Source organism: Poecilia formosa, unplaced genomic scaffold (genome assembly GCF_000485575.1).
Source record: "Poecilia formosa unplaced genomic scaffold, Poecilia_formosa-5.1.2 Scaffold196, whole genome shotgun sequence".
Classification (NCBI taxonomy): domain Eukaryota; kingdom Metazoa; phylum Chordata; class Actinopteri; order Cyprinodontiformes; family Poeciliidae; genus Poecilia; species Poecilia formosa.
The window spans coordinates 637,868-654,797 of record NW_006800135.1 but is presented as its reverse complement, the minus strand read 5'-3'; the positions used below and the strand labels follow the sequence as shown (position 1 = coordinate 654,797).

The 16,930-nt window shown below is 38.4% G+C and overlaps 2 protein-coding genes across 4 annotated transcripts in view; one reads left to right on the top strand and one right to left on the bottom strand.

The window, feature by feature from the left end:
- LOC103148043 (1-phosphatidylinositol 4,5-bisphosphate phosphodiesterase beta-1) overlaps positions 1 to 7,234 on the bottom strand; it is a 178,230-nt gene extending 170,996 nt beyond the window's left edge. The window contains exons 1-3 of the mRNA XM_007566656.2: positions 7,149 to 7,234; positions 4,523 to 4,578; positions 2,294 to 2,371 (exon numbers count right to left, since the gene is read on the bottom strand). Coding sequence (XP_007566718.1) covers positions 2,294 to 2,329 — 36 coding nt within the window. The 5' untranslated portion in view covers positions 2,330 to 2,371; positions 4,523 to 4,578; positions 7,149 to 7,234. The remainder of the gene's footprint in view (positions 1 to 2,293; positions 2,372 to 4,522; positions 4,579 to 7,148) is intronic.
- Positions 7,235 to 7,276: 42 nt separating this feature from the next.
- Positions 7,277 to 16,458, top strand: fermt1 (FERM domain containing kindlin 1). 3 transcript variants are annotated; one of them, XM_007566660.2, is made up of 16 exons: positions 7,277 to 7,364; positions 8,813 to 8,966; positions 10,459 to 10,556; positions 10,994 to 11,129; positions 11,262 to 11,402; positions 11,813 to 11,996; positions 12,074 to 12,176; positions 12,282 to 12,389; positions 13,540 to 13,671; positions 13,856 to 13,905; positions 14,239 to 14,363; positions 14,837 to 14,943; positions 15,044 to 15,268; positions 15,361 to 15,485; positions 15,582 to 15,723; positions 15,835 to 16,458. In XM_007566660.2, exons 2-16 carry the CDS (start codon positions 8,816 to 8,818, stop codon positions 16,006 to 16,008), a joined length of 2,001 nt encoding a protein of 666 aa, XP_007566722.1. In that variant the 5' UTR covers positions 7,277 to 7,364; positions 8,813 to 8,815; the 3' UTR covers positions 16,009 to 16,458. The 3 variants fall into 3 exon arrangements, with proteins under 3 accessions (XP_007566722.1, XP_016534424.1, XP_016534425.1); XM_016678938.1 differs by lacking the exon at positions 7,277 to 7,364 and adding an exon at positions 7,407 to 7,501; XM_016678939.1 differs by lacking the exon at positions 7,277 to 7,364 and adding an exon at positions 8,471 to 8,568.
- The last annotated feature ends 472 nt before the right edge of the window (positions 16,459 to 16,930 follow it).

The following is a 16,930-nucleotide window of genomic DNA, read 5'->3' as shown; positions in this document are numbered from 1 at the left end:
TAGATGTCTAGTGAGGCAGGTCTGTGTCCTGGTCCTTTTTTCAGAAAATTTATATTTTATAAAGAGCAAAAAAAAAAAAAGTTAACAAGTTTGCCTGACTACAATTCACTAGAATTAATAAATACATTACTTAAAGTTTGTATCTTTGTCGCCATTTGTTTTCTGCTTTTTTGGCTTATTTAAAATCCGTACCTTTTTTTATGACTATTTGCAATGAATCTTTCAAACGAAGTAAAATTTTGTTCTCAGGTCCAGTTGTTTTCTGCTATCGACAGCGGTCACCTTAAGGTTGTCTTGCTGCTCCTTGCCATTATTCTTCATGTGAAAAATATCCACAGTCAAGTCTTTTTCTCTCTATACCCATCAGAGCACTAAAACTGCTACATATATTGTTTATTTGTATTTTTAAGGGAAGAAAAAGAAAACCGGTGTATTGTGAAACTCTAAAGGTGTCACTCTTTAAAACATGTAAGATATATTCCTGGATTTTATCACCTTTCTAAAGGATATGCTTATTATGAAAACCCAAAATTGAATAAGACAGCCATACACAGCTGCTGGTCTAATTTGCTTTAAGCATGTACAAATAGGACGGCCCACAGTGACCATAAAAGTAGAGTGGAGGTTTTGCTCAACGCGGCACTTTTGTCTAACCAGAGGCACAGGGACGCCTTCCAACAAACAAACAGATCACAAAAGGAAAAAGTAGCAAAAACACACACAGGGACTCTCTCACATGATAGTTAAAAATACAGCAAAATAACTCAAGAGGCTCACAGTTCTCTTTTGCAGCACTGTTTGCTAATAAAAAAATTCTATACATGTTAAAAATGTGCAATTGAGCTTTGTTGACTTTTTTAGGAGAGCGTCGTCTACACATACTAAGAATATAAATACGGGAAACTTAGAAGTATTCATACTGCCTGAACTTTTTCACATTTAATTGAATCCAAATTGCAGCTGCAAATATATCACATTTTTCATTAGTTGGTCACAGACCAGCACAAAACAGTGCTTAACTATGAAGTGAAAGGAAAGTGAAACCTGATTTTCAAATCGTGGCGTACATTTGGATTCAGCCCTTTCAAGTCAATACTTTGTAGAACTGCATTTTGATGCAGTTACTGCCACATGTCTGCTGGCATATACATCTGCAAGCTTTGCAAGTTTAGCAAAATTGTATTCATTGCTCTTTGTTGAATAAACTATGCTCAGGCAGCTTGACTGGAGAGGGTCAGAAAATTACATCAAGCCTGCTACACATTTTTCACTTGATCTTACATTTGAACTTTGGATCAGTCTAACACTATGTTTCACAGTGAGATGGTGTCTTCAGGGTGGTGTGCAGTGAGAGTTTTGCTCTCACTGCATGCTTAGTTTTGGTCTAATTTGATCCGAGCCCGTTCTTCCACGTTTGCTCTATCCCCTTTGACACACTTTAAACTGCATTTCTTCATAATTACCATTTTCTTGCTACTTGTCATACTCCATTACTCTGTGTTAGTCTACCACATAAAATATATCACAAAACTGAAAAGTTCACGAGGTGATGAATACTTTTGCCACACACTGCAAAAGCCTGTAATTTTAGGCTTTTGTGATAAATATTTTCTGAGCCCCTATGTATATATTTTTACTACATTTTCAGAGTTGTTTCTCAGCTTAAAACTGGCACCAATGTACCTCCTGTGTGTTGTCTATACAATTTATTGCACCATGAAAAGTTTTATTTGCTCTTGAACCATTTGCTCTGGAAACCCCCTGTGGATACGATGTGCCTTGTACATTTATACAAGTACACACTATGTTCCTGCACATTAATAGACATCCAAGGAAATATGCAAAACACACACAATCACACACACACACACAGCTGGATGTATATCTGGGATTTCCCTTTAGATACCGGAAAAATAACCAACTTCAAACAGTAAACTAGGTGCTAATGAACTGGATCCTGACAGGGTTTACTTTCCGCTAGCAGAGACCCAACCCACAATGGATCTATTCACGGGATCTCAGCCATGGAAAGTGTTGGTAAAGTAATCTCGCTAGAGTTTATGTGACCTTTTCTAACTCTCAGTACCGTTTTCTGTCCTCAGGCCTTTAAGGTCGGGCCAAAAACAACACCAACCTGCATCAGCTGATACAAGCAAAGACTACCTATTTTGTGTACCAAAATGGCACCCATTCACAACTAGTTTGCAGACTGATGCGGGGAGGAAAGGAGCACAACGCCCTGCTTCCTGCTGCGCAGCACCTGTGAATTCAGTCACGGTTACTCCACGCTTACTTGTTTCTTCCAGGAAAGGCCATAGCTGTGGGGCATCTAACTGCTTTCGTGAGCATTCAAGAACCTTTTAAGAAGAACCTGCAACAAAAGGAGACAATTTATAGGAAACAAAGCATGGACTGTTCTCCACAAACCTAATAAAAAACATAAAAAAAATCACAGTGCTACATATGGCTTTATTCAACAAGTCTTCAGATTGGAAATGTCAGCAGCTGCTTCAAACTTTCAGGCACACCTGCTAAAACTAACAAAGAAGGACAGAAAGAGCTTTTGCTATAAAGGACACTGAAATTATCAGCTGAAAATGTCATCCCTTCATGTCTGCGTCTCTGTCTGAGGTACACAATTACAATCAATCCATAAGTCTCTGTTCATTCACATATTTCTTATGCTTTAGGCAGCAAAACATAAACAATATGAAATACAGTCAGTGACGGATAAAGCTATACTCTGCTATGAAAGCTGTTTTACAGTAGCCACTTTTCAGAAAGAAGCACAATATTTAAATACCTGATATCCTGTTCCAAACCACACTTCAGAAAAAAAGCCTCTCTTTTAAATGTGAGGGTCACACTGCACTGACAACCTGCATTTATGGCTATCTGACCTGACACCATGAAAAAGTTTTATTTCTATCTGATGTTCCCAAGCAAAGATAAGGCCAACATGGAAGAAAAAAAAAGTTAAATTTGATGGAAAAACCAAGATAAATGCACAAACTTGTATGTTTCAGCTTCAGTTTTGAAATCTATTGAGAATATGGTGGCTCTTGGCCTCGTATGTGAACACATGCTCGTTTCCATAATGAATAAAATAGCCTTTCTCCAGAGACAGTCCTTCGTCACAGTCCATCTGAGGAGAAGTATGAAGTCAGGCAAATACTAGCACTATTATAAACTTGATTGATGGAGCTTTTTCTTTATTTTGTGTAGAACATATATAGGAGTCTGCAGCATAAGAATAAAACAATTTTCATGAAAGAAAAGTAGGAAACAGACACGCAATGATTTTTACAGCTTCAAAGAACGAAACTGAATCCGACCTGTAACGCTTTCCAGCCCATAAGGCAGTGTAGCTTTGTTTCCCCAGAGCCCTGTGCTGTCAAGAACCGCACTTCAAATACTGCTTCTCATGGTTTCTGACCCCCTCAGCCTTCATCCCCCTGGACAGAACCTGTGAGGGTATTTTGGACCGTATCCAAGGAGATGCAGGAATTGACGTGAACCGAGTATAAAAGGTCAAGGTGAGCGGTGCTCAGTAACGCTATGAAAACTACACCTTTGGACAATATTTACCCCTAAAATCCACATTAGGTTTGATAGAGAGCCCTACAGTCACGTGTCAAATAGAACAGCGAGGTAAGGCGGGGGGTTTTTAATATATCCATTTCTCAGTTTCATCCATCCCACTTATCCAGTATGTGCCTAAAAGAATAAATCCCCCCCGACCAACACCCCCAATTCACCTAACCCCCAAAGTGTAGGGCTCTGCAGCATGAATGGAGCATTGTGATGCTTCTCCGTCACGGCAGTGAATGTTTTCACTTCCATTTGATCCGTCGGCAAGGCTGCTAATTGGGTAAGCGTGTTCCCAGGTCACCGGGAGGTTTCTCTTTCCATAAATACAGAGCGCCAGCGAAGGCTTCTACAGATGTTGTTTCTCACCCGCTTCCAAGTGGGTTCAGACCAGCTTCAGGTAGTAGATGTAATTTATTGTGTCTGAAACCACACTCCAAAAGTTTTCCTTTCCTCGCTCTCCATCATCCCAAAGAGTGCAGTTTATCATTCTCCCAGGCACTGAAATAATGTTCACTATTGTCCTTATTCTTGCGCTTGAACTCTGTGTACCAAGTTGCCAGCTGAATCCCTGGTGGGATGATGACGTGGACGTGCTCTCCAGATCTTAAGGGCCCAAATTACACTATTTTCCATGTGCCGTTACATCAGTGTCAAGGTTTATGAGGTTCAAGGTTTATTTATTTGTTTTGTCATGGAATTTAAATGTCCTCTCTTACGCAAGCACTCAAGACAACCGTATGTGCCAGCACTAAACACAGCAAAGAGCAGAAAGCTCAGACACATTCACAGGCACGTTTGCTACTCCCGTTCTGTAGGGTGTGGTCAAAATGGTCAAATTGTCAGAGAGAGTGTCCTTGAACTTGAGCGTGTCTCTGGTGAAGTTTGTGTGTTGGCGAGCAACCACGAAGCTATGGTGTCCTTGAATACTCACCAGTTCTAGGAGTTGTTGTTTTTTTCCCCCAGCACTGGCACTGAAGATTGTCCTTCCTGTACAGGGAAAAAATGAAATAGAAAATCACACACACACACACACACACACACAAAAAAAAAGTTATAAAAATGTTTATGGCGATGCTTGACTAATCTCAAAAATCACAATCAAGATGGTTAACTTGTTTGTGTAAATACACATGATCTCCATAACCGATTGTTTTTTGTATTTTAATGTAAAGGGATTTATAGGAAGAAACAATATTATCTTTATACAGACAAACCTGTGAATAAAAACTGTTCATCCGTCTCAAAGTAAGAACAGTGAATATGAAGGAAGCTGCAGGGTTGCCCTGTTACTATTGGAAAACAAGAAAACTTCCACTAAAATGTTGATACTTGGGTCCCTTCAGTGACTTTTGTATGAGCTAAAGGCGCCACCATGTGGTTGAAAAATGAATAAATTCACAATGTTTATTCAGGTCTCTCTAAAAGAGTGGGCAAGTGCAAAATGTTTGACAGATTTATGCATAAAGGGAAGTTTTGCTATTTCGCAAGAATACAAACTAATTATTCACCAGAATTTTTATAATAATCAGCTGCACTAGTGGGAATATTATAACAGTTCAAACTCATTTTCGTCATTACTATGCATCATATTCAATGCAACAATGTGCAACATTGTTTGACAATGCATACCCAGTGAGGTAAATGCAGAAAAATAAGTTATGTGCAAGTAAAAGCAGATTGTGGAACTTAAGACAATAATACATGAGTCGGTTACATGATGTTGGCTGCACAAAGACGTAGGTGCATCTAAATGTTGAATTTTCTGCTACACTCAATGCTACACAATGTATTTATAAGCATTTATTTCTATTGATACTGATAATAATAGCTTACAGCTAATGACAACCCAAATTGTGTTTCTCAAAAAAAAAAAAAAAAGATAGAAATAACAGAATATTACACAAGACCAATGCAAACATATTTTATTACAGGAATGCTGTGCTTATGTTATGAAATAAAAATAATAATACTGACTACCGTGCAGAGGAAAGTCATACCACAAAGTAAATAATTCACCAAAGTCATTTCTGGAGAAGCTGGTGGCTCACACAGAATATAACCCAAATATATTCATGGAACCTTGAGTCTGTAATCAACAAAATTTGAAGACATAAAATGCTTGAAAAAAATAAATCTGCATGTCATGAATCTGTGTAATCAGTGAATCTGTGTGAATCAGTAATTTAGTTGCTGAAATTAACGGCCTTTTTGATTATTTTCTAGCTCTCTGAGGAGATCTGGAGGGTAGAAATTTCACTTGAGTACAAGGAAATGCATAAACTCTGTGACATTCCCAACCTAAACCAGAAGGTGGCCCCCTCGTCACATGTATTAACATAAAAAGAAATTCGAAACAAAAACAATATATGACTGGTTGATTATCTGTGGGGAAACAAATGCACACGCAGCATCAATGTGACTTAAGTGTTATTGTTTATAAGCAAGTAATATAATATGGAAAAGATTAACTGAAGTGATTCATGGGATTTATTCACTGAAGAAGGTGTGGGCATTATGAAGGTGGGCTGACTTGGCTGAAGTTAAACATTACTCATCCTGTTGTAGGCTTTTCTCTTTTCTTTCAAAAACAATAAGAGTTTTCAACCTTTCAGTTCCTCCAGTTTAAAGGTGTGAATTCTAATTGCTTTGCGTTTCATATACGCCAAAGAGAAAACCATTTAACTTCAATAAAAACACACTTTAAAATACACGGCAAATTTATGCTGCCGTTTAGCCATGTTCAGTTCATACAAATTAGTATATGCTTCTTCTTCACAAATGGTACGTGTGTTGTCTTTTTTTACTAGATAAAATCCCAGTAATTGAGATCTTGCATTACAAAGACATAACTTGAGAAGAAAAAGATTCATCAAACCAATCATTTTAAAATTATATCCAAACAGTTAGAATTTGAAGTCTAAATCAGAGTTGTATTTCAGTTTTTTGTTGTTTTTTTTAATGATAAAATACATTGCAACAGTGTTGTAACAGTGTATGAGTTACAACACTTATACAAAAGCTGCTTTGGTATTTATCGAGCCCAAAAACTGGATCTTTGGGACAAGACTGTCGTTTAGCCAAACATTAGGTTCTGTAAGTTCATAAGTGTCACCCATGGTGGGGTAACATGAAGCTTCTGGTTTTAATGGGCACATTTTCTGAAAAACTAAATTTAACTTTTTTTTAATTATTTAGTAAAAGTCATAGGCTAATAGTAAATATTAGCTGAAACTTATGTTTCAAATGCATTGCTCAATGTGGGTTTCACTTTATTACTCAACTGCAACTTTTTGAAGTCACAATTTTCTAGTTTATTGATATCAATATGTAAGAGCTATTTAGAAAACCCACATATAATTATTATGTTTTTAATAACAGTATGAACAGTTAATTGCACTTTAGGCCAATACACTTCCTTTCTACATATTACCTATGTGTTTTGATGTGTTTCAAGCTAGGATTAAACTCATTCTCACCTTTACCTAGTACTGTCCTGACTTTGTTTAACTTACAGAAAGTGTTTGGACTCGAATGACACTGCTTTTAAATAAACTCACCTTTGTGACTCGTTACTCTTCTCGGTAACGTGTCTGTTTGGTCACTTCCTCTTACGTTTCCACCTCCTCTCCCTTTCCTACCTGTCTCAACTGGGCGTGTTTTTCCTTTTTCTTTTTTCTTTTTTCTTTACTTCCGAGGGACCTTTATTCCCCGATTCATTTCGCTTGATAAGAAATATTCTAAGAATAGTTCACGGGCCGAAAACGTAAGCTAAGGTAAGAGCTCTTTCATACTCAAAGTAACTTCGACGTAACCGCGGTGGGAATAACGTCCCCCGTTATGTGTAGCAGGGAATACGCAGCTGCCTTTGATTAGAGCGGGACTCCTCCACACCTGAAGCTACAGCCCCATCGTGGGTGTCGTGAATCGGAGTCAGGCCAACAGAAGAGGAAGTACAAGCGCGTTACTGCTAGTTTTTAAGCCTAGTCTGGAACTTCGTATTATGTTCTTGGAAAATGAAAATTGTTCACGTGGAGTTTTACTGGCGTCAAAGATTGGCTGTAAAAGAAGATTAATAGTTCTGAACATCTCTTACGCGGTGTTTGTTATGTATAGTTCTACTTGTGTGTCATTTGCTTTGTAGAAAAACAAAAATATTTGATAAGTTGGTATTGGAGGCATCACCAAGTAGGACAGGACATCCATAATGTTCTTTTCAACCTCTTTTTTTCTTTTTCTTTTTTTCTTTGGCTCTTTTCCTGTTGCTAGTGCAATATTCTGTGTCCCAATTCATCATGCTCAAACACATCTCAACAAGCCTTCCCACAGCAGGCTCACTCTTTAAAACTGTACCCTGCAGCTGCACACACTACAGCAGCACAAAGAGAATAGAGTGTGTTCATTAAATGTAGCCTCCTTGCAGTATAGTTCCACACAGCACTCTCTTCCAGTGAGCTGTGTGGGACAAGATGGAAACAACGATGATCACATTGCTCTAGGTTGGGTTGTATCTCTGTGTGTGTGCGTCTGAGTGTGTGTTTACTCACAGTGTTTCAGACATCTGATTAACAAAGCCTGGTGCAATGTGGGCTGATTGTTGTTTTCTATGTTCCCTCTGGCACCAGATTCGTGTCCCTGCTTGTCACATTCCACAGTCAGGCCCTCTGTTTTCCTCGCCCCCATCCGTCTCCCCCTACTTGCACACTTCAAGTCTTTCGTTTGTTCTCTTCTTAGTTTATTTAAAATCAGTCAATTGTCCAGTAGATCTGTACCCTTTTGGAAAGGGAATTCTGTAGCTTTATCTCCCTTTTTTTTTTTTGTTTGGTTGTACCACCCTACTTGTATGTTACACTGCTATTAAAATGTATTGGCTAATACTGGAGTAGTTAAGGGGGGCTGCAGTATCATTGCAGAGACATTGCAGTACAGTGAGACAAAGTTGTTTCACAAGAGGCTGGATACAGACTGCATGCGTCAGTGGTAATGTTAAGGACATTTAATCCACTAACACTGTTTTTTTTTTTTGTTTTTATTTTATTTTTTAGCCTAAGGCATTTCGCATTTGCTTCCATACAAAATATCTCTAGGAAAGACATATTTCATTGATGAAAACCTGAAATCTTAGTGTTTTTTTTTTATTATTATTTTAATAGTAAAATAATAAAAAATCAATCCCAAAGTACATAATATTTTTTTTTCACCTTCTCTATGTCTTTATAACCAGGCCATGATCAAAGGTTCAGCGATTGAAGAAAAACCATGGCAGCTGTCTGTTCAGGTGGATCAGAAACAAGGCGACGAGTCCATGAAATTCAAACTCAGTGTGACAGGTGACTTGCACATCGGAGGACTCATGCTGAAGCTGGTGGAAAAAATTAGTAAGTGTCTAAGATCAATAAGAAATTGAACAAGCTATGTTGATATTTATATAGCTAAAAAAAAACAAAAAAAAACCTGCAGACATTCTTTTAAAACTGCTTGTGTTCACCATTTAGAACTTAATTTGCTTCTCATACATGTGGTGTTGAATTTGGCTTGTATCTGCTGCTGCTGCTGCAACAGCTGTGTTTGTCAAGCCACGCCTTTGTTTGCACTGCGTTTCTCTACAACGCTGTGCCGTTGTTCAATCACAATGCATCGGCATGCGTAGCCTTGGGGGGCAAAGTGTATCCAGAGCCTTATCTGGTTTCTTCTCGCAGTCCTCTGTAAACATAGTGGAGCTCATGAACGTAATAAACGAGGGGACTTTTTTTTCAGGAGGTGGTTTAAAAATCATGAGACATAAGCAGATGACTAAACGTCACGTCATCAACAGATGGATTTAAGCCCAGTATTACAAGATGATATCAGGTAGACTCATTAAACCACACCACCTACACACCAGTGGGTACAAAGAGTATTTCTGCTGCTAGCAGTTTTAAAGCGCAACTCCAAATAATGAGCGGGTCAAATAAAGAGTGGTAATTCGTGTAAACTAGCAGGCTGGGCAAGAAGTCTCGCCTAAATTCCGCCTCAAGTCAAGTACAGGACACACCAAAGCAAGAAGGTTTTCTTTTCAGACGAGGCCAAGATGGGAACTTTTTGACATATGTGAATGGCTATGTGTGGTTGAAAACTAACACCGCACACCAGCCTGAACTCCTCGATCCACACCACAGAATATTGTGGCAACATTATGCCACGGATATATGGAAGTTGATCTATGAAGGATGACCCTACGAAGCTTAGTGGGTCATCCTGGTTGAAACTTGTTAGAAGCTGCAACTTTTGGCAGTATAATGACCCAAATCACACACCTAGAGCTACAATGAAATGGTTTATATACAAGCATTTGTGTCTGAACGGCCGAGTCAATATTTATACCCACAGTTAGAATCTGTGGTTAGTAAATTGATTTTCACATGTCCTTTCCTTCCGGTTTGACTGCACCAAAGGCAGATGTGCGAAAGTCGTAGAGACACACCCGAAAACTCTTGCACCTGCAGGAGCAAAAGGTGGTTCTGCAAAGTACTGACTTAGAAAATAAGGAAACAATGTATCACTTTATTCCATCTTGACAAATGTGCACTACTTTGTGTTGGTCTAGCACATGAAATCCAATTAAAGTACATTGAAGTTAGTAATGTGACAAAATGGAAAGGTTTTGTAAAGGATTATAAGCAATCCTTTACACAATTTTGTATAGGATTTTTTAAGTTATGCCCTGATCCAGATTTCACTGAGTTAATAAATAATTTGAACTACTAAACTAAATGACTAAATGACCCTCATTTATACAAGAGGTAAAAGGATTTCAGATCCTACATGTTATTCTGCAGATAAAAGTTGCATGACGGTAAGATTAAATCTAGATTATGCGTTTGCCTACAGAGACTCAGCAGGACTGGTCCGATCATGCGCTGTGGTGGGAACAGAGGAAATGCTGGCTGCTCAAAACTCACTGGACATTGGACAAATGTGGGATCCAGGTAAACCGAATGAGATAGCAATTCACAGTTCCTGCAGTTCCCCTGAAGTGTGTGCAAGCAGTCAGAGACCTATCTCCTTGGGAATGTCTCTTTAGTCAAAGCATAATAGATAAATCCCGTGTGCACTTGCAGGCTTGAAATGTGTGGAGTTGTTATTTATAGCTGACCTTGGAGGCTGCTAAGCAAAATCATATCCACCTTCCAACAGAGATAGCTCATTTATAGCCGTTTAATGGAGCAAGAACCGTCTCGTGTTGACATTTATGTCCCAATTGTTCTACAGTGGTTGTTTAGTAGCGCACATAAATAAAAAGTAAAACGTTTACCATGGCAAACCCATATATTTCAAATAATTCCAAAATGAAATTCAATAAATATGTTTGAGAAAAGTTTATTTTTGTTTTTTCATCTAAACTTTGTGTGACTTTCGTCCACAGGCTGATGCCGTTCTGCGCTACACTCCCCAGCACAAACCACTGTTGCTACAGCTGCCCAATATGAAAACCATCAGAATGACAGTCTCCTTCTCCAACATGGTGTTCAAGGCAGTGGAGGAAATCTGCAGAATTCTCAGTTAGTTTTATGTGGTTCCTGAACATGGGATTTTCCTGTCCTAATAAAAAAAAAAAAAGAAATATCAGGACACATTCTACTTTGCATATTCTTCCTGATCACTCACAACCTCTCTTCTTTGCTCGATTGTAGACATCAGACGATCAGAGGAACTCTCTCTGCTGAAGCCTCCCGAGGATTGGAGCAAGAAGAAAAAGAAGAAAGACAAGAACTCTCCTCAGGAGGACATCTGGGACATATGGGACGCACTTAACGTAGGACAGGGAGGAACAGGTACTTCAGATTTTATATGCTGGAGCACATTAGGTTCTGCTCAGGTGCAACAGGATAGCAATTGGATGTAAAGTGGTGTGAAATGATGTGAGAGCATTTCTGTCTAAAGGACACTTATCTTTTCTTTCAAAACAGTGCAATAAATCTATATTTTAAATCCAATAAATTTGTAAAAGCTTGACTAAATGATGCTCTGGTGTCTAAATTCAGCATTACTGATCAACAGAATTTTATGAGGTTTTTGTTTTTTTTTCCTTTCCTTTACACAATTTATGCACCAAGACTCAACCATAGCTGAGTTTTGGTTTGTAACAATACTTTATGAATAGTCTTATTGGAAGAAACCAAAACTGAACATGCAGAACATACTTTATTTCCCACAATCTCACTGAGACTTTTTAATGAATTAGGCCCTCTGTACAATAAGACGATGACAGCAACCTATGACCCAGAGAACGGGATGCCCATGTCTGCCACCAGCCTATGGTTTGGAGAAAACCCCTTGGCTGAGTCTCAGCCAAACCTACCGCCTGCGGAACTGGGCAAGATATACAAGCCGCTGTCGCTTGTAGACAAAGCAGAGAACAACGCAGGGTATAATTGGAAACCTTTCTGCTCGACGTATTAGTATTTTATCCCCACATCATCTGACTGCTTGTTGTGATCGACAGGTGGCTCGACTCGTCTCGGTCACTCATGGAGCAGGACATTCAGGATGACGACAAGCTGTTACTTCGCTTCAAGTACAATGTCTTCTTTGATCTCAACCCTAAAGTAAGATGGTGTTTTCCATTAGGGGACGGGGGGAAACAAAAACAAAACAACAAAAAAAAAAGTGTAAACCCGAGGTCGTCGTCTGCGTGTTGGTTTGTATTTCAGTACGATGCCGTCAGGATAACCCAGCTGTACGAACAGGCCCGGTGGGCCATCATGCTGGAGGAGATAGACTGCACCGATGAGGAAATGCTGATGTTTGCTTCTTTACAGGTGAACCTGATGCCTGCACAGTTATTACAGTAATTTGATGAAATAGCTGAAGGATGTTGGTGTGTTTCCATTTTGCGATGCAGTTAATTGCAAATTGCAAATAAATTCTGTTATAAGAATATAAACATTCTCGGTAACACTTTATTTGAAGGGGGTTGAATAAGACTGACATGACACTGTCATAGACACATGTCATGAACATGCTTCATGAATATTTATATTCTCTCTTATAAAAGGCACTTCTCTTTTTATTTTCTAACAATTCACCCATTTGTCTTACAAAATAACCATCTCAAGGTAGCTGAAGAAATGCAGTGTGCAGTGCCTTGCAGAAGTACTAAAACTTGTCGATCACAGTGTTTTTATGGGAGAACACTGTGATCATGGGCTAAGTAATAGAAGACAACAATTAGATCCATGGAGACTCTTGTACAACTCAGGCAAATTTTTAAAAAAGTTCAGAATCTGGGTTATTAAGATGCAAATGCACAAAACAGAAAAATGACACTGCACAACCCATTAACATGGAATTTACACAGCAGGGGTTGCTTTTAAATTTGCTCTTCTGCAGACGCTGGAAATAAATTACCACAACTCTGTTTCATGCTAGTCCATCAGTATGCAAGATCGTTCCTTAGGGCTGCAGCAAATTGAACCAAATTGGGAGTACATTGTTTTTATGCCTTGAAGCGCAAAGTGAAGAGTACTGAATTTGGTATGTAAATATGTGAATAGGCCTGTTTGGACATGTGTTAAATCACACTGTGTGGGAAGACAAGACAAAGGGAGAGACCAGAATGCAGACATGAAAAGGAGTAACTTAAGCTTGTACATTAACAATTTTTGCTCTCCCACAAAAAGTGCTTGAAGAATCCGATAATTACCTAAAGTTTTAAACCTAATCTTCCCTGTAAACGAATCTCAGCCGTCTTCGGCTCTTATTCCGTGGCAAAGATTAAGGAAACAGTAAATCTAATAGAGTGCATCTTGACCTGCACACTACTACAAAGGCTGACATGGACAAACAGTCCTCTGACTCATGCTAGTGTCTTTAAATTACTACATTAGTCCCATGACAGAAACTCCTCGGGACTTTGTAAATGAGAGAGCTCTTCCATTTCTCTAATAAAAAAAATTATGTCTTTGTCAGTATCACATTTGCAAACTGACCATGTCAACTGAGCCGCTGGACAACTCCAGCGAGCCAGAAATCGATGAAGTAGAGGCTGCCCTGTCCAACCTGGAGGTGACGCTTGAAGGTGGACACGCGGACCGAATTCTGGTAAATATATGTTTGTGAACCATCAACCTCTGTTGTGAAAGCCAAGTAAAAATTTTGGTCTTATTTTAATCTTTAGTTCCAGCAGAATGTTTGGTTTCAAATTGCTACTATTAGGCATGACTTTACTAATTTGTTCCAAGATGATGTAAAACAGTGACTGAATGTAGTTCTTTCTTGCCTCCAGGAGGACATTACAGACATTCCAGAGCTGGCAGACACCCTGCGGCTATTCAGGTAAAAAAAAAAAAAATCTCCTTCAAGCATCATTACTGAGGCCTTTTTTTTTTTTTTTTGCTTGGTTTGTGTTTACACATTTGTAGGGGAAGTACAGCTAGTCTCATTTATTTGCTTAAAAAGTTGTTGTCAAAAGATTCCAAACTTATTGTGTAGACAAGTTGAATATCACTCACACGCATGTCTTGGTTTGTTATAACAAATTGAGCAGCTTTGAGAGCTTTTGGGTAAATGTTCTGCAGATGCAATTGGTAGCTATTAAATAAATACTTCAATCTTATAAGCTGTTCATGTTGCCTGGGTTCCACTGGTGTCTGTGTCTTGTCAAAACAGGCCCAAAAGATTGAGCCTGCGACCATACAAAGAGTATTGGTTTGTGTTCAAGGACACCACTATCTCCTATTTTAAGAGCAAGGAAGCTTCCAGCGGAGAACCAATCGAGAAGATGCAACTCCGAGGTCAGTGGTTAAAAGAATTAGAAACTCATTTATCAGCATTTTTGAATGAATGACATTGACATGTAAGATCACAGAAACCGGAAAAGTCCCAGCGTTGTTTTTTTTTTTTCAGTTTCATTATAGGAAAAATATAGATTGGAAAAAAATTATTTCAACATAGAGGTTTAAGCTCAATACATTTCTTTTTTTTTGACAGTTTCTTGCAAAGTATTCATACCCTCAGACATTACAACAGCAGATGTCTGTGTTTTATCAGCATCTTTTGAGACAGAACAACACAAAGGGAAGCATAATTGTGATGTATAGGAAAAAGCTATAGAAGGTTTTAAAAACCTTTTTTTAAAACATCTGGTAAACTCAGCGTACATATGTAGTGAGCCCACTTAACTCTGATACCAGCTGTCGTTGTCTAATTATTGAGTAGAGTGCTTTTGCGCTTCTCTGTATTACATTTCTTCAACTTAAATTAACAGGATGTGAGGTGGTCCCAGACGTCAATGTCACAGAGAAAAAGTTCGGCATCAAACTCCTGCTTCCAGTCGCCGACGGGATGAATGAAGTGTACATCCGATGCGATAATGTAAAAGCCCAATTTGCTTCCCTAAGCATTCTACTGTATCTATTTTAAATAAGGACCTTCTGCAAGTATCTCTTCATGAATTATCTTCTCTCCTGTGTAGGAAACACAGTACGCTAAGTGGAAAGCCGCATGTATCCTAGCCTCTAAAGGCAAAACAATGGCATACAGCTCCTACAAGACAGAAGTGAAAAACATTCAATCTTTTTTGCAAATGAAGAGCCTGGCGCCCCCTCCTGGTCAGGCGGCTCCAGACCTCGATGCCATGGAAATGAATGCAGAATGTTTTGTTTCCCCTCGCTATTCCAAGAAGCTCAAGACCAAGCAGGTTTGCTTGACAGACACGTCACATTTATCTGATCTTCACCAGCAGCCATGCTAAATGTTGTTGCTAAATCTGCTTTGCATGATTGCGTCAAGCTGACAGCACGGATCCTGGAGGCCCACCAGAACATAGCAAAGCTGTCCTTGATAGAGGCCAAGATGCGCTTTATTCAGGCCTGGCAGTCACTTCCAGAGTTTGGCATCAACTACTACATCGTAAGGTAGAGTGCAAAAAAAAAATTTTTAACGACTCTGTAACTGGGGTCATGTTTAACTTAAACCATATATTCTGAATATTCTATTTACTTGCATTTCAGATTCAAAGGTAGCAAGAAGGATGAAATTCTGGGGATTTCATATAACCGCATGATTCGTATTGACATGTCCTCTGGCATGCCTGTCACCACATGGAGGTTTGCCAACATGAAGCAATGGAACGTCAACTGGGAAATAAGACAAGTGAGACTTCATTCCTCATATAGAATATTAATGTTTTTGGAGTGTTTACTCCCGCACAACACTGTTTCATGGGATTAAAATAAATCCGTAACATGTTGCATGTAATTTCAGGTGACCATAGAATTTGACCAGAACGTGGTAATAGCCTTCTGCTGTGTGAGCTGCGACTGCAAGGTGGTCCATGAGTTCATTGGTGGTTATATCTTCCTCTCCACACGATCAAAAGACCAGAATGAAACACTAGATGACGAATTGTTCCTTAAACTTACTGGAGGCCAAGAATGACCCAAGACATACATGACTGTCCATTTTGTTCTGAAGTTCTTGTTCGTATTAGCATGAAACTACCACTGCAATATTAACTATAAGCCTTGAACAAACTACTGCAAAAGAAAACAGTTGGCATCACAGACACATATTGTCCTTCACAGAACCATTTAATGTGTTTTACCACTTTTTTTTGTAATTTATCCACACAAAAAAATATGTCAATGTAATTATGTTTGGATTGTCTTTTCAGAACGTGGATGAGGTGGCGCATGAGAAGCTAGCTCTTTTTTAATGTCAAATATTTCTTATTAAAGTAACAAAATTTGAAAACATTGCAGAGCCTTAAATTGAATTATGTTCCGTTCTTCCGCAAAATGTGTTTATTTCCTTTTATTCATCAGTTTTGTTGAGTTGTGTTTATAGTGATGAAATATAAAATGTCTTCTACTACGTACTTTGAAACAGATATAATTTGTCTTATTATTTCTCCCACTAGAGTTGAAACAAGATACACTGTATTCAGTGCCTGACATGAAATCATAGTAAACTTCTGTTTTAGGTCAGCTAGGAATAATGTCTTATTTCTATTTGATAGTTGAAAGAGTATGATAGCATAACTAACACCAGGACTTGGATGAAATGTTTTGGGTAATAAAATATAATAAATATTAAATTGTTATATTTATTCATATCAACTTTAAAGCTGCCCCAGCATAAAGCCATATGCATCTCTAACTGCAGTCTATTAGAGAAATATATTTAACAAATTTAATGTCCAAAATAAATGCATGAAAACTTTGAAATTATATATTTACAAATAAATAAATGCCCCCAAAATAATATAGTTTAATTTGTTTATTTTATTTATCTGTTGGACATCAACACATATATTTAACTAATGTCTTTTGCATGTTTAAATATTACAGTTGGAAAAATA